Below are 27,552 nucleotides of genomic sequence, written 5' to 3'. Positions count from 1 at the left end.
TGTATTTCACTGCTACAGCCTGACAGATATGAAAGAAACGTGAAATCAGAAGAAAAGAGTATAGCCAATCAGAAACACTCGTCTCCACCTGTCAATCATTTGGCGTGTTGTGTTATTGTTCTGTTATTGAGTTTGCAGACTGGCTGAAAGCACCTTTAAGATCTGACAGAAGATCCTCTCAGAGTTTCACACTGCAACCTGATCTCAGGATTAACATGTGAGATGTGACACGTGTGGCTCCTCACGCAAGGTTTTTCTTTTCTATTCAAGCACTTTTTGAGTCGCACCAGAGAATGTCTAATATGGCGAGAAGTTTCACTCTCACTACACTTCCGGCTTCTGAACTGGTTGCAGTTCCACTCTGATTCCATATGAGGGCGCTCACAGGACGAGTGCAGAATGAATGGAGGTCAATGGCGGTATACCCCTCAAAATCCACTTTTCTCAGGATATAATTTTTTGTCTAGTAATTTGAATGTTGTATTCGAAAGGAGATGCAAAGAAATTACACATTGCTGGGTGTTAGATTTTTTAGAGTCACTTATTTGCTTTAAAAAAGTCTTTCAAAATGTCAATGACGTCAGAATGCTGACGTCATTAGCAGAATGCTAGCGTGTTATGGGCAACAACAACTCAACCTGTAAGAAATCAAAACGACATAAGTACTCGTTCATTCAACTTTCGACCTAAAACCCATGTTGAACTTGCCAAATCTACAATCACATCTGAGATTTCTCAACGGCAATCGGGTGAAAGAGACTAATTTAGCCGTCTAGCCCCATTGACTCCCATTCATTTTGCACTCATGGCGAGCGCCCCCAGTGGAACTCTGGTGGTACTACAACCAAAATTCGGTACAATAGGGCTTAATAGGGAGTGGACAGGCTCTCCGTAGACGGGCTCTGGTCGCACTTAGAAAAACACTGGGAATGTGGTTACTGGTTAATTAAAGTTTAATTTGGCACAGGGACTAAATCTTCTTTTTAATAAATCCTCTTAAAATCACCACACAATGCTCCCATAATGACAGACAGAACTCACTCTAGAACATTAGAGGGAAATTCAATCTATCCATGTCTGTTTGTCCGTCTGAAAGACTGCAGGCTCTTAAAGCCTTCAAATCTCAAACTTTAAGGTCTTTCTACAGCCTTCATAATTATGAATGTATTTCGGTGTGTTACTATGATCTGAGTTTACCAGCATAATTCCACCGCTGCGATTCACACACCTAAATCTGCATATACGCCTGATCCTCTCCATCACTCGTGAATTACGGCTGTCACGATCAATAACATGTTCACACATTCACCTTTCACAGGCAGTTACATGAGTCAAGGCCCGTACACTCCAGGCACGATCACTGCTAGGTTGCTAGGCGGTTGCTGGGCTGTTCTGGGTGGTTGCTAGGTGGTTGCTGGGGTGTTCTGGGTGGTTGCTAGGCGGTTGCTGGGGAATTCTGGGTGGTTGCTGGGGTGTTCTGGGTGGTTGCTAGGCAGTTGCTGGGGAATTCTGGGTGGTTGCTAGGTGGTTGCTGGGGTGTTCTGGGTGGTTGCTAGGTGGTTGCTGGGGTGTTCTGGGTGGTTGCTAGGCAGTTGCTGGGGCATTCTGGGTGTTTGCAAGGTGATTGCTAGGGTGTTCTGGGTGGTTGCTAGGCGGTTGCTGGGGAATTCTGGGTGGTTGCTAGGTGGTTGCTGGGGCGTTCTGGGTGGTTGCTAGGCAGTTGCTGGGGTGTTCTCTGTGATTGCTGGGGGATTCTGGGTGGTTGCTAGGCGGTTGCTGGGGTGTTCTGGGTGGTTGCTGGGGGATTCTGGGTGGTTGCTAGGCGGTTGCTGAAGCATTCTGGGTGGTTGCTAGGCAGTTGCTGGGGTGTTCTGGGTGGTTGCTAGGCGGTTGCTGGGGTGTTCTTTGTGATTGCTGGGGGATTCTGGGTGGTTGCTAGGCAGTTGCTGGGGTGTTCTGGGTGGTTGCTGGGGAATTCTGGGTGGTTGCTAGGCGGTTGCTGAAGTGTTCTTGGTGGTTGCTGGGGCATTCTGGGTGGTTGCTAGGCGGTTTCTGGGCTGTTCTGGGTGGTTGCTAGGCGGTTGATGGGGTTTTCTGGGTGGTTGCTGGGGAATTCTAGGTGGTTGCTAGGCAGTTGCTGAGGCATTCTAGGTGGTTGCTAGGCGGTTGCTGGGGCGTCCTGGGTGGTTAAAAATCTGACATGTCTGAATATGATATCTTTATATAGTTATATAACGATAACTATATTAGCATCCACACCAACAAACAATTCTATTATAAGAGCTCCAGTTTGGTTGTCTGTTGCCTTAAATGCTCACGCTCTTTAAAGCAGGATGGATTCTGATTGGCTGTCAATGTTTTTATCATTCATCAGCTGGAAAAAAGTCGTTCTGAAAGTGATTCCATTGATATTGTTCCTCTATGCCGTTACTGTTCATTTACATTTAAAACAATCTATATTTTTATCGTTATCATGCTTCATGTGAACGAGCCTTGAGATGCAGGTATTTGTGCTGCAATGCCACGATAAATCGATAAATCGATAAATCGTCTCACACATTAATCAGGAAATCAGGATGCAAATAATATTCCTTAATTTACGTGATCATATTTTTTGAGTGCTTCAGTCGCTGTACCATGAATGCGAAAAATTATTACATTCACTGATCACATTATACAGTTTAATAAGTGTAACGTTACTTAATTCATAAAAGAGTCCGTAGCAAAATAACACCCTCAGCGTTTGGGTGCGCATCGAAGAGTCCGTTATACTCGCGTGGTGGAGTGTCCGTGAGGGAGACCCGTGCTGCTCGGAGTGCTGTTCCCGAACGCGTTAAACGGGTTGTGATACGACAGCTGCATTCCCGCGAAAGAGCTGGGAATCATCATGATGGTGTTCAGTGCCATTAGCGGCACGTCGTCGGGCGACCGGCGCAATGTGGGGTGCTGGGGTGTTCTGGGGGGTTGCTAGGTGGTTGCTTGGGTGTTTGCTAGAAGGTGGCTGGGGCATTCTGGGTGGTTGTTAGGTTGTTCTGGGACGTTCTGGGCGGTTGCTAGGCGGTTGCTAGGGGTGTTCTGGGTGGTTGCTAGGCGGTTGCCGGGGGCATTCTGGGTGGCTGCTGGGTGGTTGTTAGGTGGTTGCTGGGGCGTTCTGAGTGGTTACTGGGTGTTTGCTAGGCGTTTGCTGGGGCTTCTGGATGGTTGCTAATCGGTTGCTAGGCGGTTGCTGGGGCGTTCTGGGTGGTTGCTAAGCGGTTGCTGGGGCGTTCTGGGTGATTGCTGGGCAGTTGCTGGGGCGTTCTGGGTGGTTGCTAAGCGTTTGTTGGGGGCATTCTAGGTGGTTGCTAGGTGGTTGCTGGGGCATTCTGAGTGGTTAAAAATCCGACATGTGTCTGAACATGATATCTATGCGTAAGGCCTGAAGGTTTGACATCAAAACTATAACGATAACTATATTAAGATCCACACAAACGCACAATTCTATTATAAGAGCTGCAGTTTTGTGTTCTGTCGCTTTAAATGCTCACGCTCTTTAAAGAAGGATGGATTCCGATTAGCTGTCAATGTATTTATCATTCATCAGCTTGAAAAAAAGTTGTTCTGAAAAGTCGGACTTTTACATTTAAAACGATCTATATTTTTATCGTTATCGTTATCATGCTTGGTGTGAACGGGGCTTAAGATGCAGGTATTTGTGCTGCAATGCCACGATAAATCGATAAATCGTCTCACACGTTAATCAAGAAATCAGGATGCAAATAATATTCCTTAATTTACGTAATCATATTTTTTGAGTGCTTCGGTCGCTGTACCATGAATGCGAAAAATGATTACATTCACTGATCACATTATACAGGTTAATAAGTGTAACGTTACTTAATTCATAAAAGAGTCCGTAGCAAAATAACACCCTCAGCGTTTGGGTGCGCATCGAAGAGTCCGTTATACTCGCGTGGTGGAGTGTCCGTGAGGGAGACCCGTGCTGCTCGGAGTGCTGTTCCCGAACGCGTTAAACGGGTTGTGATACGACGGCTGCATTCCCGCGTAAGAGCTGGGAATCATCGTGATGGTGTTCGGCGCCATCAGCGGCACGTCGTCGGGCGACCGGCGCAACGTGAGCGCGTAATCGGGCGGACAGCTCAGGTGGATCATGTCATGGCCGTGCAGCGAATCGCAGTCGTGATCGTGATCGTGGTCGTGGTCGAGTTGTTTCATCTGCAGGGACATCAACTCTTCGCTCGGCACGCGGGGAATGTCGTTCGCTAGGTTTCTCGGAGGACTGAGCCTGCGACTCGACTCTAGCCGGTGTTTGTCCTTTTTGTAGTAAAGCGCTGCGAACGCGAGGATGTTTAAGAAGAGAAGCGAAGCACCGACGGCGATCGTCACGCTCAGTTCGGTGGAGTAATCCCGCGCTTCGATGATGACCGTCCCGTCGGCGTGCTCCGATGTTTTCTGCTGATCCGACATCTGTTTGGTGTTTGCTGGAGGAGCGGGAGGATGGCGAGTGGTCGAAGGCCAGAGTTTATTGGACAAGCGTTTGGTGTAGGAGAAAGGCGTCGTGTCTTGCGGTGGGATTTTGGTCGTTGACGAGACGTACTGGAAGAGTTCGTTGATGTTGTGCAAGTGTGGCACTAACTCCAACCAGAAGGCGATTTTAGTGGCTCTGTAGTGGTCGCGAACACGAGGCTTCAGGCCGATGTGAAGGTACAGCTGGTCTTTAGGGTTGTACTTCGACCAGGCCACCTCCTCAAAGCGGTTCGGTTTAGTGTGGATGAACTTTGTGTCTTGAGGAACTGGTTGATTTGGGTCTCTGTGAAGTAGAGCAATACAATATGCCTTTAATGTGCAATACACACTACCAGTCAAAAGTTTTGGATTGGTACGATTATTTGTGTTTCTGAAAGGCTCTTCTGCTCAGCAAGGCTGTGTGTATTAGGGGTGTAACGAGACCCTCATGTCACGATTCGATATTATTGCGATACTCCAAGACATATGATAAAAGGTTAACACAAAAATGTACTGTTGATTAAAATGCTAAATTTGGTTTTACATTGTGTGTAAATGAATAGGCTTGGACTTGGTGCTGAAACCCAAAGCACAGGACAATAGAGACACCAGAATAACAATATTCATGATTCTGAAGCTGAAAATACAGAATTATTTTAGATGAATATGCTTGCACTCTTTCACTGACTAGATATATTTAAAATAATCTAGGCCACTTTTTACTGGTAACATCAGACATTTGGCATTATCAGGACACTCAAATATTCCCCCACTGCATTATTATACATTATATTCAACATTATATATAGTAGCTTAATGTAAAACTGACACTTAAACTTGAAATTTTCTTGAAAACTTGAATATTGTGTATAGCAATATGACTACAAAATATAATATTTGAATAAAGGGTGAAGATGTACATTTTTGCGGACGTCACTTTTGGCCACAACTGTACATCTCAATATGCATTTTATATTTATATCAAGGCAATACTGTATATTGTAAAAAAAATATATCTTTTTTTTTTTCTGCTCAATATTTTAGTCTTGTTTTCCAGCACAAATATCTTCTTAAATCATAACATTTATATTTTTCTTCCAATATCATAATTTTTATGTGAAGCCAAAATGGACTTTGCCTATGAAATACTATAGGGATTTAAGCATAGTTAAAATAGACAGGTCACAGATTTAATTTATTAATTCATGTTTCATTTGATTCATGTCAGTGTACTGCACTAAAATAAGTCAAACTTTGACTAAAATTCACTTCAGCAATGTCTATTATTTCTTATTATTATTTCTAAAATAATGAAACAAAATAAAGGTATGTGGTAAAATAATTGAATATATTAAATATGTTAAGTTTATTTATTTATTGATTAAAAATAGATATTTATTAATTAAATATATTCCATGAAATAACCATGAATCATTTTTTGATTCTAGAAGTTATGTATGTTCTTTAATAAAAACAAGTACATTTTTTACATTTTAATATAGAATTAGGTTATTTTAATATATTAATAATAATCTATTCATACTTTTAAAATTAATATCTTGATTTACGAATATTTCGATATCTGTATAGAAAAACAAGAGTAAGACGATATTTTTTGCAGTGAGGTGCTTATGTATTTTCTCCACTAATTAATTTAGTTCATGTAAACGCATGCGTCACGTACTCACCCAGTTTTGGCAAAGTTAGTCCAGTACGTCATGACCACGGCGCTCAGCATAATGTCATTCTTGGAAAAGTTGCAGTTGAACAGATCCGTGGGTCCGATCATTGGAATGCCGAAGACATAGGGAAGTTCGTCTCCGTGTGCAGAGTCGGCCCAGGCCGGTTTCATATCGCTCTGGCAATGGTGGTAAAACGCGTAAAAGTAGGTGGGCGACCCGTATTGAGCGTGCAGATCCGCTGTGGCCACGGCCGGCGCCACCCACTGGTGATCCGTGAAAAGCGCAACCAACGTTTTCCTGCGCATCTCCGGGTTTTCCCTGTCCGCCCAATCCGTGTACATGAACTTTATGGTTTCCCGCAGGGTGTCTTTTCCTTCCGGATAGCCGTACAAGTGGTCGACGAATTCTGAAATTGCAAACTCAAAGTCGTTTCCGGTTATTCTGTCCTCGCTGTCTAAGATCCCGTCCACGAACTTGTATCCCTCGCCCTGGTTGACTCCCAGCATGATGTCGTAGTTGAGGAACTCTCCTTGCTCCATGAGGATCTGCGGGTCGTCGGGAATGACGTCTCCGTCGATCACGGGTCCGAATGCGATGTGGTATTTGGCAGGGGTGATGTTTTGTTCGATGAGCTCCTTGTAGTTTTTGTTTTGGAGGCATTGGACCAGCTCCACCGTGTCGTCCTCGTTGCAGCCGACCTTCTCGGCCAGCATGCGCGTGTATTTGGCCGGCTGGTAGTTGACGGCCCAGCTGGAGAGAGCCGTGCCACTCTGAATGATTGCTTTCTGAAACAGATCTGAGACACAAACACTCAGTGTTAGAGAGTCATGAAACACTTCATTTAAGGATTTTTCTGATGACTCTTTTTTGAAAGAAAAATGTTTAAAGTCCCCCTGTGGTGAAAATCCAGCTTTTAATGTTGTTTATATGTCTATGTGGTGTTTTTAATACGAGTATTCTCTCCTTAAAACTGCAGTGAACCAAAGACAGTCTCAAAAACACGCTTTGAAATCGCTGGTGTTTCTGACGTCACAAACTACCTTGTAACCAATCAGATCAACGTGTGATCGTCAACCAGTGGATCTCTGAGCTGAGTGAGTGAGTGGAGGCGGGGCTCATTTGCATATTCATAGAACCACGCATACTAAATGAGGCAAGGGTGTCGAGTTACATTCAAGATATTTTAAGGGATGAAGACATTTGGTGATCAAAGATGAATTTTAAGGGATAAAACGATTGATTACAGGGGGACTTTAAACATTTACTGGCAGGGCTGTAGTACTCGAGTCCGGTCTTGGACTCGAGACCGTTTTTCTATGGTCTCGGACTTGTCTCGGACTCGCTGGTATTCGGACTCGGACTTGTCTCTGTCTCAGCCACTGGTCTTGCCAAATACGGCTTTTGGTCTCGACCGAGTCCAGGTTTTTTTTATTATGTTCCCAGTAATAACCTATTATTGTAGTATGCTTCCCGCAGACTTCCGCAGAAACCTCCGTAGATGATGACCTGCGCGTGTTATTTATTTTCTACTATTTGCTACTGCAATACCGGCGCATAGCTGAAATAACAGATCCGTCTATTCACTGCCGATCATAATATCAAATTGCTATATGGACTAGTGACTGTGAATATTAAAGACTGCTATCAAAGTCTGATTGTTCAGCGAGTCTCTGCAAATGAGTGCAGGTTCATCATGTACTACACATACTCAAGTACACGTTCATCTTCAGCATTTCATCGTCAGATACGCTCAGAAACCCGTCAAAATAAAAGTTCGGTTTAACGTGAAGAAATTATCACAGATATATTTTACTGGAGTGAAGCTATTGTCATTTAGTTGCTCAAATGCTCAGTACTAGTACCTAGCAGTGGTAATAGTAGTAGGTTGGTGTTTGTATATCAGTTCTAACACTGCTATTATGAGGTATCACCATATGTCATCATTCTGTTTTCTTTAGATTAGAAGATTATATGATATCAAGGGGAATATCTATACTTAAAAATCCTGGGTGTTGTGACATTGTTTTTGCTTTTAGATCAACAAATAATAACCCAAAATGACTGTCTTGATAATGTCATGCATAAGACTTTTTTTTCCTGTCCTGTCCTGGACTCGGTCTTGACTCGGACTCGAACCTTTTTGGACTCGGTCTTGTCTTGGACTCGAACCTCTTTGGACTTGGTCTTGACTTGGACTCGACTAGTCCTGGTCTTGGGCTTGTCTTGGACTCGACAAAGGTGGTCTTGACTACAGCCCTATTTACTGGAGAAGCTAAATTACTTATATATATATAAAGTCTTGTTTTCTGAAAAATAAAGTGAGTTTATGCTTAAATTAAGAACAAATATCTGCCAATGGGGTCAGAAAAATCGAATTAATTCAAAAGGAAAACAAAATTATGCGGCTTACTGACCCCATTGGCAGATTTTTGTTCTTGTTTTAAGCATAAACTCACTAAAGTTTGATACTTTTTTCAGCATAAAAGACTTTATATCTTCAGTCATTTTGCTTCTCCAGTAAATGTATCTTGAATTCGATACAAGAATGAAGAAAGAAGACAAGAAAATGTCATTTTTTTTGCAGTGTAATATGTCACTGTAAAATGAAAAACCTCGTGCACAAGCAGATCCGTTTCCTCGCTAGAGAGGCATTAAGTTTTTCTGTTTGTAAATTCCTCCATGTAAACAGTGAATCCTCCATGGCGCGAGCGCAACTGGCTTTTAAAGGGAATGGGAGATGAGACTCTGATTGGTTTACCGCACGTTACGCCCAAAACACACCCATTACTCATTAAGAGAATAGGGACAACCCTTTTAGACCAGCGCCGGGAGCACCGACCATTTTTCCCCGTCGTTAAACTAGCAAAAGTGGATTTAGACACGCCCTAAGTGCACCTGAGCCCTGCGCTTTAGACCGTGTGCTTAGATCATCAATCTTCAACAGACCTTCAGAATAGTGTGAGAGGGTCAGCAGACTGACACACGAGGCTCCTGCTCCCGAGCCGAATATCGTCACTCGCTCGGGATCCCCGTTGAAGGCCTGGATGTTCTCCTTCACCCAGCGCAGAGCCTGGATCTGGTCCAGCAGACCATAGTTGCCTTTCGCTGCCTGATCTCCAGTGCTGAGGAAACCTGCGACACAACAACATCTGGAAGATCAAGAACTGGAGAACTGGACACACGCTCGGATGTTCAGAGGCACGTACACACATTCATAAGAGATTTTATTTGGGATGCTGCATATTTCACTACAGACACAGCCATCTTCTAACCGTAGACATACTGGGAACTATGATCTCAGAAGGCGAAGCACTGCTACTTCTGCAGAGTGATTAACTCCAGCTCTGAGCGAACTCTCTGCTTTTAAAGGAACACGTTGACTTTTTGGGACTTTAGCTTATTCGCCATATCCCCAGAGTTAGATAAGTCCATACATACCCTTCTCATCTCCGTGCGTGCCGTAACTCTGTCTGACGCACCCACCGCTAGCCTAGCTTAGCACAAAGACTGGCGGTAAACGGCTCCAGCTAGCATTCTGCTCCCAATAAGTGACAAAATAACGTCAACATTTTCCTAGGCGAAGCACTGCTACTTGGGCGGAGTGATTTGCTCACGGCTGCTGAGACGCCCCGTGGTGAGGAGCAGAGAGTTCGCTCAGAGTTGGAGTAAATCACTCTGCAGAAGTAGCAGTGCTTCGCCTTCTGAAAATATAGTTATAGTATGTATACGGTTAGAAGATGGCTGTGTCTCATGTGACCTTGTTATTTGTACACGCTGTGACTATACAAATCCCAACATGTAAATAGGAAAATGTTGGGTTATTTTGTCACTTATTGGGAGCAGAATGCTAGCTGGAGCCGTTTACCTCCAGTCTTTGTGCTAAGCTAGGCTAGCGGTGGGTGCGTCAGACAGATTTACGGCACGCACGGAGATGAGAAGGGTGTGTGTGGACTTATCTAACTCTGGGGGATACGGGGAATAAGATAAAGTCCCAAAAAGTGTTCCTTAAATCTAAAATAACAGTTATTTATTGTCATCAATGAACCATAAAGATTCCTTATAGTAGAAAAAGGTTCTTTTAAATTATTAAAATGTTTTAAGAAAATGAAAATGGTTATTTTAAGAACTGATCTCTGAAAAGTGGTTCTTTTATGGCATTTCTAGGGGGAAAACACTTCATTTTTTAAAAGTTTCAGGTCCTCAAACTGTATATCATGAATTCACACAGCAAAAAAATGATGTTCTTCCTCAGTGTTTCTGTCTTGTTTTCCAGCACACATATCTAAACATTCTTATATCAAGACACATTTACTGGGGATATTAAAGATATTAAGACCTATTAACTGAAAAATGTATCAAAACCTTCAGGTATTTCTTCAAACAAAACATGTAGGTAAACATTAGCACTTTATTTATGTTCATTTCGCTAGTCTTCAGTGGTTATGTCACTTCCAGCAGAACCTTTAAAGCGTTTTCAATCGTTCTCAATCTACGTATCAGGATCAGCTCAAGATATGAAACGGCAAACTCAATTTCCCTTGAATCTGCCCTTGAGGATCAACACTATCATCTATCATAAACGCGTGTGTCGAAGCATTAGCGCAGCACTAAACACCTGTTAATGCTTCTTCACCGAGCCTTTCGCTCGCATTAAAAAATAAAAGTGCAATGAATATACAAAAGGTGGATTTTGTGTGTGTTATTTATTGATGAGCTTTCTGAAACGTATACAAGCATCTCTGAGGCCGTTGCATTATTAATTCCAGCGGTGCACAAATAAAAAACACTTTGGCTGACCTTCACCCATGATGCATATATCTCCTGACTCCAGGCCAGCGCTTGATAAAGGTTAATTGAAGTCCTCTTCAGTGATGTAGGACTTTCAACTGGGCAATTTATTCCTGAGCAATAAACACTTCGCCTCGTCCTTCAATGAGCCGTGCAAACATTAAGACAAAGCCTTGGCTGTTACACACCTAGAGAAGAGCCTGGTTATCTGTGACGGCGAGGAGCTAAACGAGCTCTTTAGCGCCTGATGTCTAACGAGAGGGTTCTGATGTCATCGGTTCATTTTGTGGCAAAATGCCGAGAGGGAATCAGCATTTATCACACGCTAAACGTGCCTCGTTTTCCCGTCACAGGGTCTTATCCGGGCCGTTTGCTTCAGTTACTTACACTGTAAACATTATATTGTGCAGAAGACTTTTATCAGACTATCATCGGTGACTAAAACTAAAACCAGAAAAAATGTGTTGCATGAAAGAAAATAAACACATATAACAATATATTAAAATACAATATAAATACATTTTATTTCAGCAAGTTTCTAAGGATTGAATTTGAAATACACACACAAAAAAAAAATACAAAAACTAATAAATAAAAATGAACAAAAACTATAAAGACATGAACTAAAATTAAAGTGAAAACAGAAAATGTAAAAATATAATAACACAGTTTTCCTCGAAGAAACGAGAGATGTTCAGAAAAATTATTTACACTATAAAATGTGAAAACATTACAGGCTCTAAAGATGAACTTTAGTGCTTTGAATCAATATGTCAAGCATTTACAGACAGAGTTCATTACAAACAATGGACAGACACTCTAAACTGAATACAACGAACAAATGAACACGGTTTTATTCACTGACAACAACAAACATGATGTTCTTCCTCAGTGTTTCTGTCTCGTTTTCCAGCACAAATATCTAAACATTCTTAAATCAAGACACATTTACTGGAGAAGCAAAATGACTGATATTAAGTCTTGTTTACTGAAAAATGAAGTGAGTTTGTGCTTAAAACTAGAACAAATATCTGCCAATGGGGTACGTATTTTCACTTTGAATTAAGTTTATTTTTCTGATCCGATTGACAGATATTTGTTCTTGTTTTAAGGAGAAACTCACTTCATTTTGATACAATTTTCAGAAAATAAGACTTTATATGTAATTTTGCTTCGGCCTTCTTTAAGAATGTTTCAGTTAAATTTGATAAAGACAACCCAATATTTACTTAAATTGTGTAAAATAATGGCATATTTTACCGCCTAAGAGATACTCTACCATTCAAAAGTGTAGGATTTTTTTAAACACTTTTGTTCATCAAGGACGCATTAAATTTATTACAAATGTCAATAAAGACATTTATAAAGTTTTCTATTTCAAATAAATGCTGTTATTCAAGCTTTGTTCATCACAGATACCTGAAAACAGACACTAAATCACACAAATATGAACTGGTTTCAACCTTGATAATAATCATAAATGTTTCTTGATCATCAAATCCTCATATCAGAATGATTTCTGAAGGATCATGTGACACTGAAGACTGGAGTAATGATGCTGAACATTCTGCTTATTGTTTTTGGCTTAAAAACATTTTACTATGTTTAAATCCATTCCATATTTTGCTGCCTCTGCTTTTTTGTTGCTTTCAGAGAAATACTTTATATAAGCGAGATGCTGACACACTGTTTTAAAATGAAGATCTCTGCAGAAGAAAGATGACAATAAGCTGTATATTACTGTACAACATTTGGGGTCAGTAGGTTTATTTTTTAAAGAAATGAACACTGTTATTCATCAAGGACGCATTAACTTGATCAAAAATGACAGTAAAGACATTTATAATGTTACAATATAAATGCTGTTCTTTTGAACTTTCTATTCATCGAAGAATCCAGAAATAAAAATGTAAATAACTGTTTTCAACACTAATAATCATGGGATCATGTGACACTGAAGACTGGAGTAATGATGCTGAAAATTCAGCTTTGATCACAGGAATAAATTACACTTTACTGTATATTCACATAGAGAACACAGATGATTTACATTATAATAATATCTCACCATTACTGTATTTTGATCAAATAAATGCCATCTTGCAGAGCAGAAGAGCCTTTCAAAACATTAAAAAATCTTCCCAACCCCAAACTTTTGAACGACAGTGTATTTCAAATCAATTAAGTTTTTACTATGTGGTTTTGTTCCAAAACAGCATTACAGAAATAGAAAGTAAAGAATATAAAAAGAAAAGCTTTAATTGAGCTCTGTTATCTGCAGACGACAACATCTTCCCCATAGATCAGTGAATTATGCCCCCATCTTTTTTGACATAAATATTTTGACTTGCGATGACATAGTGTCAGAAGAATTTCTCTGTGAGAGGATGAGACGCTGCAGAAGGAACATGAGACGCAGCTTGTTCAAACACACTGTCAGATGAAGACGGGTCTTTAGTTTGCTGTGTCGATTCTCCTTGGACCTCGAGTCTTGATCTGCTACAGCGTCAGTCAATCTGTCCCTGCTGGAAAACACTCCGAGTCTCTGAAGTACTGAACACTCAGAAACATCTTGGGTTATTTTTTCTACCCAAATCCTGGGTTGAGCCTTTTGGGTAAATTTTTTCAGTGTTTGAGTAGTTTTTGTGTAACCCAGATCCTGGGTCAGACGTAACAACCCAGTGTTTGGATAGTTTTTGTGTAACCCAGATCCTGGATCAGACGTAACAACCCAGTGTTTGGGTAGTTTTTGTGTAACCCAGATCCTGGATCAGACGTAACAACCCAGTGTTTGGGTAGTTTTTGTGTTACCCAGATCCTGGGTCAGACGTAACAACCCAGTGTTTGGGTAGTTTTTGTGTTACCCAGATCCTGGGTCAGACGTAACAACCCAGTGTTTGGGTAGTTTTTGTGTAACCCAGATCCTGGATCAGACGTAACAACCCAGTGTTTGGGTAGTTTTTGTGTTACCCAGATCCTGGGTCAGACGTAACAACCCAGTGTTTGGGTAGTTTTTGTGTAACCCAGATCCTGGATCAGACGTAACAACCCAGTGTTTGGGTAGTTTTTGTGTTACCCAGATCCTGGATCAGACGTAACAACCCAGTGTTTGGGTAGTTTTTGTGTAACCCAGATCCTGGATCAGACGTAACAACCCAGTGTTTGGGTAGTTTTTGTGTTACCCAGATCCTGGATCAGACGTAACAACCCAGTGTTTGGGTAGTTTTTGTGTTACCCAGATCCTGGATCAGACGTAACAACCCAGTGTTTGGGTAGTTTTTGTGTAACCCAGATCCTGGATCAGACGTAACAACCCAGTGTTTGGGTAGTTTTTGTGTAACCCAGATCCTGGATCAGACGTAACAACCCAGTGTTTGGGTAGTTTTTGTGTTACCCAGATCCTGGATCAGACGTAACAACCCAGTGTTTGGGTAGTTTTTGTGTTACCCAGATCCTGGGTCAGACGTAACAACCCAGTGTTTGGGTAGTTTTTGTGTAACCCAGATCCTGGGTCAGACGTAACAACCCTGTGTTTGGGTAGTTTTTGTGTTACCCAGATCCTGGATCAGACGTAACAACCCAGTGTTTGGGTAGTTTTTGTGTTACCCAGATCCTGGGTCAGACGTAACAACCCAGTGTTTGGATAGTTTTGTGTTACCCAGATCCTGGATCAGACGTAACAACCCAGTGTTTGGATAGTTTTGTGTAACACAGATCCTGGGTCAGACGTAACAACCCAGTGTTTGGGTAGTTTTTGTGTTACCCAGATCCTGGGTCAGATGTAACAACCCAGTGTTTGAGTAGTTTATCCTGGGCTTTTTGCGACCTCTTCAGGAGAGAGCAGTGCAGCTCCGTCAAGTTGGTGCGTGTCTTTGGTAAAATACAGGTTTGCGTACATTATTTTATCTATAAATATGTTATTTTTCTGTCCCGTCGATCTTTACGCGTGGAAATGGAAATTGATGGAAATATTTACTTCAAATATTTGTTAAACAAGCTTAAATGTATGCAATATGTATTCAAAACTATATCAAATATGCTGTAAAGTAAAAAATACAGGAATTATCATGCAAACCAGTGGTTGTGTGGAGTAATTTCTTTTAAACGTTTAGAGGATTTAAGTTAATCCGTAAACAGTAATACAAATAAATATTTAAAAAAGCTAGTACTAAAATAAAAATGAATCAACCCAGTATGCTGGGTTAAATAAATACAAAACAATTTGCTGGGTAAAATTAACCCAACATGTGTTCTGTCCTATATTTACCCAGCCCTTGGGTTGTTTTTAACCCAGTGTTTTTTAAGAGTAAAACCAGGAGATAAAGAGGGAATTTCTGGGGCCGTTAATGAGAAATATTGTCCATCTAAAGCAGTGTTTCTCAACTGGTTTGGCCCAAGGACCCACACTTTCCCATCGACCCAAACTCCAACCAAGCAAATTTATCTCTCAAAAATGGTTGACACACACAAGCTCGTCCCACTTTACTTATTCAATAAAGACTTATTTAAAAAAAAAAATCATAATCTTTCCAAACTATTGACCGGTAGTGTATATTTGGAAAATATTTGATGACTTTGAACCGTGAACTTAATGATAGAGTCAAGAGACGTCAATCTCTTTCATCCAGATCATTCTGAACACACTCAGTAATAAGGGAATGGCTTGTTCAAAGTATCACATCACAAAACGTCTTTATCATAATGACCAAAAGAGCATTAAGACTGAATCTGATGGATCTAATTCCTCATGGAAAAAAATCACATGTTCTCTTCTTCCATAAAGACAGATGATGTCACACAGTGGGATTCTAGGTCTTTGTTTCAGTGCAAAGAACCTCAAGACCTTTAAACTAAACTGCTTCAATATCTGGATGAGAAGAGCCAGTAACAGCCTCACGATTGGCTGAACTCATCAAGGTCGCCACATTCAAAACTGACTGATAGCAGATGAGAAAATTAAATATGTTCTGCACCAGAAATATAAATAATACAAACTGGATTCAACATAAATAAATCACGAACAAAAGCAATTCTGCACACTTAGATCGCAAACTAGTTGAGTTGCTTTGTGTTTGTGATTATAAGTATTCCTAGTGTCTGAATGTGCTTTCTAATCCTCACTGTGTTCTTTTGTTCAAGAACAATGAGTTTAAGGAATGAAATGTTTATTTTCAGTGAAGAATCTATTTTTGGCAGAACTTTTAATGCCACCTTCATGACGCAAATAAATAAAAGATCCTTTAATGAAGGATCTGAAGGTTTTCTCTTTCTAACTTCATGTATTTATGCACTGTGAGTAAAAGTGAAGCTTAAACAGGTTTCATAATCTAAAGTTTTAATGAGCACATATGCAGAGCAAATATTTGTCTGTTCATATTTCATGTACACTACCATCCAAAACCTTTTAAAATGTTTTAGAAGTCTTTTCTGCTCAGCAAAGCTGCATTTATTTGATGAAAAATACAGTAAAAATTGTGAAATATTATTCCAGTGTAAATCATCTGTTTTCTATGTGAATATACAGTAAAGTGTAATTTATTCCTGTGATCAAAGCTGAATGTTCAGCATCATTACTCCAGTCTTCAGTGTCACATGATCCTTCAGAATAATCATTCTAATATGATGATTTGATGATCAAGAAACATTTCTGATTATTATCTGGAAACAGTTCTGCTGCTTCATATCTGTGAGGAAACCATCATACATGTGCTATACATTATTGTTCAGGATTCTTTGATGAATAGAACGTTTAAAAGAAACAGCTTAAAATATAATCTTTTGCAACATTATAAACGTCTTTACTGTCACTTTTGACACATTTAATGCGTCCTTGATGGATAAAAGTATTAATTTCTGATGCTCTTCACGTGGCTAACTGGGGCTAACTTGAAATAAATGCATTTTAAATACATTTTAGTATAGGTTTTTTTGTCACTAGAAAATGAAAATGAAATTTCCAACTTAAACTTTCATAAATCTTAATGCTTTTGATCAAAGACTAAAGTTTTGTGTCTTAAAGACTCTTGCAGATTATTGCTGAAGGGAAAAAAGTTCCAAAATTACCAAAATTATAGAATTTTATTGTTATGAAAAATGCACAAAAAATACTGTTTTAAATTTGTATTAATCCCCCCCGCACAAGTGTGACTATTTTTTTCAGGACCATTTAAACCTTTTCGAATCATGTCCATGTTTCTTTGTGTTCACACAGCAAGTGCCACAACCTTTACCAAGTTTTGTTCCATTCCGGTGAAGTAAAGAAACACCAGAGTGTTAAATCAAATCACACTGACCCCTAACTTCTGAAAATCAATGTAGAATAAGAAGTTGTGGGATTCAAGGACTCACCTAAAACTCCTAACCTGTAGTTGACAGTGACGACGATCACGTTGCCGTAGCTGGCGAGGACACTGCCATCGATCATGTTCCCGGTTCCCTCCACGTACGACCCGCCGTGAATATAAACCATGACCGGCTTCAAACCCGAGTCATCGTGTGTATCTGAAAGAAGACAATCACTTCATACAAACAACTGATACAGTCTTTACACACACTCTCTCTCTCTCTCTCTCTCTCTCTCTCTCTCTCTCTCTCTCTCTCTCTCTCTCTCTCTCTCTCTCTCTAGCTCTCTCTCTCTCTCTCTCTCTCTCTCTCTCTCTCTCCTCTCTCTCTCGCAAGGGAATACAGTACTGTAATAAAAAATGATGTTCTTCCTCAGTGTTTCTGTCTTGTTTTCCAGCACAAATATCTAAACATTCTTAAATCAAGACACATTTACTGGAGAAGCAAAATTACTTAAAATGTTAAGTCATGAAAATTATAAAAAACATAAAAATTAAGTGAGTTTGAGCCTAAAACAAGAAAAAAATCAGAAAAGTAATCTTGTTTTGCCTTTGAATGTAGTTTTCTGACCCCACTGGCATGGGTTTTGTTCTTGTTTCCAGAACTCAATATCTTCAGTCATTTTGCTTAAATGTACCTTGAGTTTGGAATGTTTCGATGGAAAACGGGACAAAAATACAGAATACGTTTTTTTTTTGACGGAATCTTTGGTGAATTATTCCATGAATTGACCTGATCTCAGTCTGTGATCTTCTGTGCATTTAGAGGAAATGTTTTGAAGATTTTGCACTTAATCGAAGACGACTGAGGGCATTACTGAGCTTTTAGCTGCCAGTGTTTTATATTACATCCATTAAGTCATTATGGTCTCCATTAGGCAGAAGATTTAGGCCAAAACAAACTGGAACTCTGTAAAACGGGATTTTTGCTGGACAATTATGAAAAACTGCTGACTGTTTCCATTAAGCATGAAATATGAACTAGTGTTTAATGAGAGGATGTTTACCGTTATAAGTTACCATGTTTCCCAAGAGCATTATTGAGTTTTGCTTCAGTTTCATAAAGCCATGCAGCTGCTCGTTCTCATGTTAATTTAAATAAACTGATCTTCATATAAACAGCATTAAATGAAATATTTATATAACTGCTGGTGAGTGTGTGCAGTTATACTGTATATATACACTCACCTAAAGGATTATTAGGAACACCTGTTCAATTTCTCATTAATGCAATTATCTAATCAACCAATCACATGGCAGTTGCTTCAATGCATTTAGGGGTGTGTACCATATGCAAACTTTGTTTTAGATTTTGTCTAAAAGTTCAATAAACTTTTCCATTTAAAAAAATAAAAATAAAAATTATATAGTTTTTTTTTTTTTTTATGTATCAAAATGAATTGAGTTTGTGCTTAAGAAAATAACAGATATCTGCTACTGGAGGCAGTTTTGCTTTTGAATAATTTTTTCTGACCCCACTGCCATGATTTTTGCTCTTGTTTTAAGTATAATATTTTCCAGAACTCAATATCTTCAGTCATATTACTTAAATGTATCTTGAATTAGGAATGTTTAGATGGAAAACGGGACAAAAATACAGAATTTTTTTTATTTTGTCTAAAGGTTCAATAAACATTTCCATTAAAAAAAAAATATATATATATATATATATATATATATATATATTTTTTTTTTTTTTTTATATATATATATATATCGATTTTGAGCTTTGTTAATGATGATACAATTTTTTTGTGGATTTGAAGTAAACATTGTAAAAAAATATATATATCTTATATAATCACTCAATTGTATTAATTCTGTATATAATATAGTCCGTTATATGGGTAAACATCCATAAATCAACCACAATTACATGAACTCTGAGAAAACCCTAAAAACATAAATGCATTTTTAATTTACATCCTTTGTAAAGTCGGCAAACAGGCATGTAGATTCATGTGAACTCTTAAAGCAAACGTCAAATAATACATTTGAGACATTCTGCTAACTAGAAGTCACTTTGCATGTCAACTAACTTCTTCATCTTTAATAATAACCTTTAGAATAGATATGGGTTGGTAGAAAAAGTAAAGTGGACTATTGAAATAGAGAGTAACTCTAAACACGGAGAGAGAGAGTCACTGAGAGCAATATTTGCATGACTAACACTCCAGAGTTTTAGATTTAATGTTTTCTGGCATCACAGTATTTCATCATGTGATTCATTATGTTCTGCTCCTCGAGGCGATGAATCTATAACTAAAACGTCTCCGCAAATCCAACAAACAGCATATTTTGTTTTGGTTTATGTGATAAATAAGAAACAACATCCACTGGATGCGCACACATAAGATCGAATACACTGATATAATGATGAGCATGTTAAGGGTTCATACACACACTTCTGATCCACATTTTAAAGCTGAATTATTGAGTCAGTCCCTTACTGAGAAATAATCAATCCTATCAATCAATAAATAATCAATCAATCATCAATCCTAATGAATCCAATATTTGTGTGCAAAAAAAGAACGTTCTTCCTCAGAGTTTCTGTCTTGTTTTCCAGCACAAATATCTAATGCTGATTTCATCTGATTGGTAACAACTCTATAGTGTCTTATTATTCTAATTTGATTGATTGATTAAATATCAATATCGCACACCCCTGTGTGTATACATATATAAATATATATTACACTTGAATTACTTAATTTTTACTTCTCATATTTGCTAAACGAGCTTAAATGTATGCAATATTTATTCAAAACTATATAAAATATGCTATACTGTAAAATATGATTATTATCATGCAAACCAGTGGTTGTGTGGAGTATTTTTTTTTTTTTTTAGTTCATGACTCAAAGCAGTGTGCTGGGTTAAATGAACAACCCAATTTGCTGGGTAAAATTAACTCAACACACGTTCTGTCTTATATATTTATATACAGTCAAACCAAAAATTATTCAGTAATGATATTTATTCACTAGTGTGATCAGGACACTATAGTTCATTTCTGTAAGTGAGGAGAGCAAAATAAAGAAAACTGTGACATATTATACCCAATAACTCTTCATACAGAGACTACCAGTGACATGTAGGACTAAAAATGATTGGGACACTTTGAGCTGATCATGTTTTGCTGAAGTGTGTTCTCTTTAATTGCTAATGCTCTTTTTACACACAGACTGAACACAATGAAGCATTGCTTGGTGATTGGTTGAGCTAAACTGGTATTATCTAATTGTGTAGTTAAATTTAACAGCTGACAGATATTCAACATAATTCATGTGTGAGACAGTCTAACAGAAGGACGGACAAAACCAGTCAAATATCAACTGAGTTCTGCTCAGATTTCATTACCGTTTTCTAAACTATAGCGAATAAACTGTGAGAAATGTTGAAGGTGTGTGAATAACTTTTGGTTTGACTATATATATATATATGTGTGTGTGTATAAGTAATATAATGTAATACCTTCCTCTGTGGGCACGTAGATATTGAGGTACAGACAGTCTTCGCTCTGGTCGTGGACGTACGTCGCTACCGTGTCCAGGTTTGCGGTAAACCACACCGGGAGCATGTCCGTGAGCAGGAGCCGGTCCTCCAGGAACTGTGGACACACCGGAGCGAAGTGTGTGGCGTTCCTGATCCCGGGCCACGACGAGGGCGGATCCGGGGCCTGAAACCGGCGTTCTCCAGTAGGGGGCGTCGCGTACGGGACCCCCAGATACTGCTCCACGGGGCCCAGGATCTCACTGGCCAACGACACCCGCAACCCGCGCAGCTTACCGTAATTCGTGGTCACCGTCGTGTATTGTGCTTGCTGGCAGACGACGAGCGTAACTCCACAAATCAAAGCGAGAATCTGAAGGATCATTCTTGCGGTGAGCGAACGTGCAAACATGCTGAAAGAAGTCGTAATCCTCACAACCGCAAATCTGTTAATCCGAATGTGTCACGGATCCTCAGGCGAGCTCTTCCCGGGCCTCCTGGTGGCCTGTGGGAGCTTCGGCTCTCGTGTTTACCGTATCTTCCATGTTTACCGTTTTCCTGATTTAATTCCGGTCGGATGGATCGGCCTGTGGGAGAGAGGAATCATGGTTTACTGTACGTACACCGGAAGCCCTTTTTACAGTATTTGTTATCAAATAAATGCAGCTTTGGAGAGCAAATATCTTCAATATCACAAAATTAAGTTTACTTACTCTGAGATTTCATTAGCTAGTCTAGACCAACTCAGCTTTATTTCTTTTAAATATATTGGTAACACTTTACAATAGGGTTCATTAGATAACATAAGTTAACATGACGGAGAATGAACAATACTTCTACAGCATTTATTCATCTTAGTTAACATTCATTTCAACATTTACTAATACGTTATTAAAATCAAAGGTTGCATAGAAATTTTTACTGTATTTTTTATCAAATAAATACAGCTTTTATCACAAGAATAAATTACACTTTACTATATATTCGCATAGAAAACAGCTTTTTTACATTGTAATAATATTTCACAATTTTACTGTATTTCTGATCAAATAAATTCAGCTTTGATCACAGGAATAAATTACATTTGACTATATATTCAGCTTTTTTAAATTGGAATAATATTTCAAAAATGTTACTGTATTTTTGATAATAAATAAATGCAACCTTTGGTGAAAAACTTCTTCCAGATATCTTCAAGATATTAGGCTATTATTAAGATCACAAAACTAAGTTTATTCACTCTGAGAATGTATTTAAAAAGCCTGACAACCTTCATTTCATCTCTGGCTGATCAAAATTCAACAAATCAAACTGGACACACAAAAAGCTGGATTTGAATGTCTCTGTCATTAATAAACACCAACCAGATGTTTTAATATCCTGTGAAAGAAAAACCACAGATGCAATCTCTTTAATATCTCAAAAAAGACCACAGGATCTCAAAACGAGTGCGTCCGCTAATATTCACGAGTGTCTGTGAGATCTCAGTGGATTCACTCCTGCATTTGTACAGTAATGCCAAGTCATAGTACTGTAATTTCAGAGGTGTTTGTGCGCCGATGAACGGCAGTGACGACGCCGTGAGAAACACAACAGGCTTTGTGTTTTCCTTCCATTAAAATGAATGAAATGTTCAGAGTCTCGGCTGGCAGGAGAAAGTCCAGGCTGTCGTATAACACGATAAATCTGGCTCACTCATTCAGCATTCGTCTCTGAACACTCAAAGCCATTAACAGAGCTGTCAGACACACACACACACACACACACACACACTTCTGCAGGGTTAGCAAGATCTCATCTGTGGGCGGCCACTCGCCGAATGTTGAGCAACATGGCAAAGGCACTCAATATATTCTTCATGAAGAACTTTCAGTGAAACATCCTTAAAAGCAAGACACATTTACTGGAGAAGACAGATATTAAGGCTTGTTTTCAGGGAACGACTCTGGAATATTAAGAGAAAACTAGTGAAATAATTTAATACAAATTCAATGCAATAACAAAAACACTTTTTCAGAACATCCATCTTGAATATAAAGATATTAAACAAACAACAAGAGAAAGAAAATGTATACAAATTAAATGCAAAGAGAAAATGCATTTTTCATCAAATGCATCTTGAGTATAAAGATATTAAGAGAAAACAAGTGAAATAAGATTAAATAAAAATTAAATGCAATAAAACACTTGTTTCAGAGACTAAACCTTGAATATAAAGATATTAAACAAACAACAAGAGAAATAAAATTAAACGCAAAGACAAAATGCATTTTTCAGAAAATATATCTTAAGATAATGAGAGAAAACAAGTAAAAATGTAATTAAATAAAAATTAAATGCAAAAACAAAATACACTTTTTCAGAAAATCCATCTTGAATATAAAGACACTAAACATAAACAAGAGAAAAAAGTGAAATAAAATTTAAATTAAAAAAATGCATTTATTTAAAATAAATTCAATGCAATAACAAAATGCACTTTTTCTGAAAAAATAAATCATCTTGAGTATAAAGATATCAAACATTTAAAAACAAGTAATATAAAACTAAATAAAAATGAAACAGAGACAAAATACATTTAAATTCCAGATAGATTCTCTTCCAAGCATTAATATCAAATCCGCTTCTCTGGGAAACGTCTTGCTTTAAGGATGTTTGCACAAAAAGACAAGAAACAAGAGAGAGAAAAGTCTTGAGAATTTGACTTTTTGCAGTGTAAACTGAAGCAAAACCTCAGCAGAGTAACTCATGAGTTGAGCATTAGCATTAAGCTTTGAATAGGAAAAAATTTAAATTCATTACATAAACTGAGTTTAAATGATCCAAATCAAGGCAGAATTAAAGAAGGTGCCGTACAGAACATCGTGTCTCAGTGAGCTGGTGTTAGAACACATCAAACTCTACTATTCTCCCCTTCACTTCATCATCAGTAGAGGATTCAGGCCCAACAAACACAAAACTTTAATTAGTTTTCACACAAAACCTTGACAATCACAAGCACATTGTTCCTGGCGAGTTGGAACGTGTCGCAGTTTTCACATTCACAGCTAATTCCTTTCAAAACTCACAACGTTGCTTATTTGCAGTGAATCTGCAGCACGTCACAGTCGACCGAGCGAAACCAGGAACAAGCCTGTCCGGCTTTAACTACAAATGTTTGATCAGGCCGTTTCTGTAGCTCAAACAACCAGCGCTCGCAACACCGCAGTCATGGGTTCCATTCCCAGGAAACACGCAAACCTTGAATGCAATGGATAAAACCAAATGTGTAAATGCAAATGCATTCCAGTTGAGATGAACTTTTCCATGCCTTTTCCAGTTGAGTGTGATTAAGGGATTCACTGTACATTTATACTTCATTTCTAGCCAAAGCTGCCATCTTTTCTCAGAGTCCATCACCTGATCCATAAATCTTACAGCATCTACCAGCAGGAGACTCTCCACAACCACACTAACCCTTAGAAATAAATAACTACATGCAAAACCTTCATATGATGATCATACCTGGCATGCAACACTAATTAATATGCATTTGCTCAAAAACCAAACCTATTCTGCATGTTTATCTTCAGTGTGTAATGTTGCTGTTAGAGCATTAAAAAGTGAGTTATTCTCTATATCAGTGTCAGTGTTTCTGAACTCCTGAAACGCCTCCATTGTAGTCTTGAGTTTCTTCCGGGAACGAACACGTCACAATATTCCTCATTATAATAATTAATGCGCAGAATAAAGGGGCGGGGCCTGGTTGAGTTAGTTAGTAGTGTGTTAAACTGGCGGTTATGGTAAGGGGCGGGACATTTCTCAAACACACTCGAAGCGCTCGACCAATCACAAAACACTGCTCCAGCCGACCAATCAGAGCACAGTGTGCTTTTCAGAAGGAGGGGCTTCATAGAGACAGGAAGTAAACAGAGCGTTACTGACAGACTGGGAAGAGAGGAGCCGCAACAATAGAGAATATGAGGAGAATAATCAACATTCAAGCAGGAAAACCTGTTCTAGAAGAGCCTGAAAACTACATCAAGACTGTAGCAATAATAGATGCTCTTTATAAATGTCCAGATCTGCTTTGTGAACCTCAGTATTTTTTCCTTTGATTATTATTATTTATTTATTTTTCTGTGGGAAGCAGAGAAATTCTGAAGACTGTATTTTCTAATAAGTCATTTTGTGGTTGACTGTGGCAGCATGTGGTTTAGAATGACATTATGAAGAGAGAATAATGACAGATCTTTCATTTTTTAAGGTGAACTTTCCTTTTAAACCTTGTGGCTGTTCTTGTGTGATGCTTTTAGAAGTGACTCCCAGCGGGTGACTTTTAAACTCTATTCTCGTCTGCCGAAGCTATTTGTCCATGATTTTTGAGGCTGTTTCTCTCGACACATTTAATAATGATGCACATGTCATTCAGACACTGACTATAGCGTCATCATTACCTCATGTTGCAATGCAAATCATCAGACCTCATTTACTGCTGACAAATGCTGCTGATTTCCAATCAAACTAATGCATCTCAGCCAGTTTAAAGGATATTTAGTCCTCTTTCATATAGCATTTCTATTGCTTTGTGCACCATACTATCACCTGGTGGTTCACTGATGAATAAAATTAATAATACTCACATTAATGGCAATGCATGCAACCCATGACATGACAGTGTATTTAATCAGCTGAATAGTGTTCACTCAAATGCTCAAACCTTCAAAAGCCATTTTAATCATCTAAACCACCCTGGGCGATTGATTACCAATGACTCTTTCCCATAATTCTATACGACTGCCTTCTTTTTAATGACAATGTCTTTAATTTTTCTTGAAAACAGCTGAAAAAGTGGTGATGCACCAACAAGCATCTTGTTTTCTATTGCAGGATAGATGTGCAACTCTCTCAAACATCCTTAATGATTCTATTATTATAACATATTAGTCATTCATGCATCAGAAGGTTGATATAATTGGGTCTCTTTGCATTAAAGCACAGGCCGTTCCATACAATCACCACTGACAGTTATTATTGGGGTTCTCAAGCATTATTAATGCATGAAATGAGCTGAAGAGCCTAATATTTAAGATTTCTGCCGAAAACCCAAATGCATTCAGACATTAAATCTGTGCAATCGGTGTGAACGTGTAAAGTAGGTTATTAAATCCCCCACAGATCTTACCTGCTTCACCCGGTTACTGTCCTGCGACTAACAGCCTGAATAAACCCAATCACTTCTTTACGAATGACAGAAACATAGCCATGTTTTCGACTAGATCGCTATATTTTCCATCTATCATGCTGTTTTCGTGACGATCGTCCAACATCTATATGATGATATATAGAAAGTCGAGAAAAATCTGATAGGGGGGAAAAAAAAGACCGTCTTCCTCATACAGACATAGCCTATGCAACCTGCGGGTACATTTAATATGCATAATCAGGCACAGCTGCTTACCTTCACAACAGCACAACCTGAGGTAAAAGAAATCTTAAATCCGAGAGATCAAGAAGAGAGAGCGAGCGAAAGATGCGGACACTGACGCCAGCGCGGAAAATCTCCAGAAAACAGCGCGCATATTCATCGATTCTTTAAAAGGCAGGGAAGAAACGTCCTTGCATCAGTGAAAACCGCACAGATAATCCCGCACACAATAATCTCAATGCTCCGGTCGATCCCAGCGTCTTCATGTGTGTGTGTGTCCCTCGATTCAGCTCTGCTGGGGTTGTGTCGAAGGAGAATCTCAGTGGCTGCGGACTGACTGCATTAAACCTCAACGAGAGATTTACATGAGAAAAATGGAGAAGTTCAGAAATGACAGGACACTCTGTCAAACGGAGCCTTCAGAGAACTGCGAGACACACCTAATATCAGGCTGTGCACCATTCACGATATAGGATGCGTTCTTCTAAGAACGTTTAGCTAACGTTCCCATTAACACGTTATTCTTAATGTTCTCAGCACGTCCAGTTTTGACGGAACATTCCATTTTAGAATTTTGCAGACGTTATCGCAACGTTACTTTTGAACGTTCTCTGAACGTTCTAAATTCCATGAACAACGTGTAAATAAAGTTTTTGTGTTAAGTAAAACGTTGTGAGAACATTACTAAAGAACAGATAACTGACTGTTTGCGTCACTGGAAAAACGTTTAATTATAACTTTTATTAGCGTAAATTCTGTGGACGTTCCCTGCATATACATCGCAACCAGCCAAACTGAATTGGAATTAAGTTTGCAATTTACATTAGAATTACCATGAAATTAATGTGTTTTTAGTTTGTTTTTTAGGATGATGATGCGCGCCTTACTGTTATCTATAAGCTAGTGCGCTCCAATACAATGAAAAAGTCTCTCACTTCCAGCAATATGGGTCAATGATTTTGATGACATCACTCTGCACTTCAGCTTCTCATCAGATTTCCTGTCCAATCAAATGCTCTCTAGAATCTGAAGCTCCGCCTCCTACATTATGAACAGACGCTGAATCTGTGGCTGAAATCGGTCACTTGTTCACACTATTTTCTTCATGCTGAAGGCACATAGTGCACTATATAGGGGACGATTCAGACAAACGTTTTTTAAACGGAAACGGTGATGCGTTGAACACCCTGTTCTGATGACGCAAGAGTTGCAACTACGGCAGCTGAGAAGGCCATTCTGTGTGTTCTTTTTGAAGAATTTTCAGAGCCTGATGAAATCGGTATAAATACATGTTTAATACTGCAAAATACGCTCGATGTTACAGTCACTGCCC

The 27,552-nt window shown here is 39.0% G+C and overlaps 1 protein-coding gene across 1 annotated transcript; it reads right to left on the bottom strand.

Annotated features, from left to right (window-relative positions):
• nlgn4xb (neuroligin 4 X-linked b) lies at positions 1-26,519 on the bottom strand. The gene is made up of 6 exons (XM_084420849.1): positions 26,253-26,519; positions 20,795-21,399; positions 17,325-17,477; positions 9,135-9,320; positions 6,195-6,984; positions 1-4,810 (listed from the first exon to the last, which is right to left on the bottom strand). The coding sequence occupies exons 2-6, from the start codon at positions 21,222-21,224 to the stop codon at positions 3,943-3,945; spliced, it is 2,427 nt and encodes an 808-aa protein (XP_084276975.1). The 5' UTR covers positions 21,225-21,399; positions 26,253-26,519; the 3' UTR covers positions 1-3,942.
• Positions 26,520-27,552: the final 1,033 nt, after the last annotated feature.

This window comes from Rutilus rutilus (genome assembly GCF_951802725.1).
Source record: "Rutilus rutilus genome assembly, chromosome: 10".
Classification (NCBI taxonomy): domain Eukaryota; kingdom Metazoa; phylum Chordata; class Actinopteri; order Cypriniformes; family Leuciscidae; genus Rutilus; species Rutilus rutilus.
This window is presented reverse-complemented; position numbering and strand designations above follow the sequence as displayed.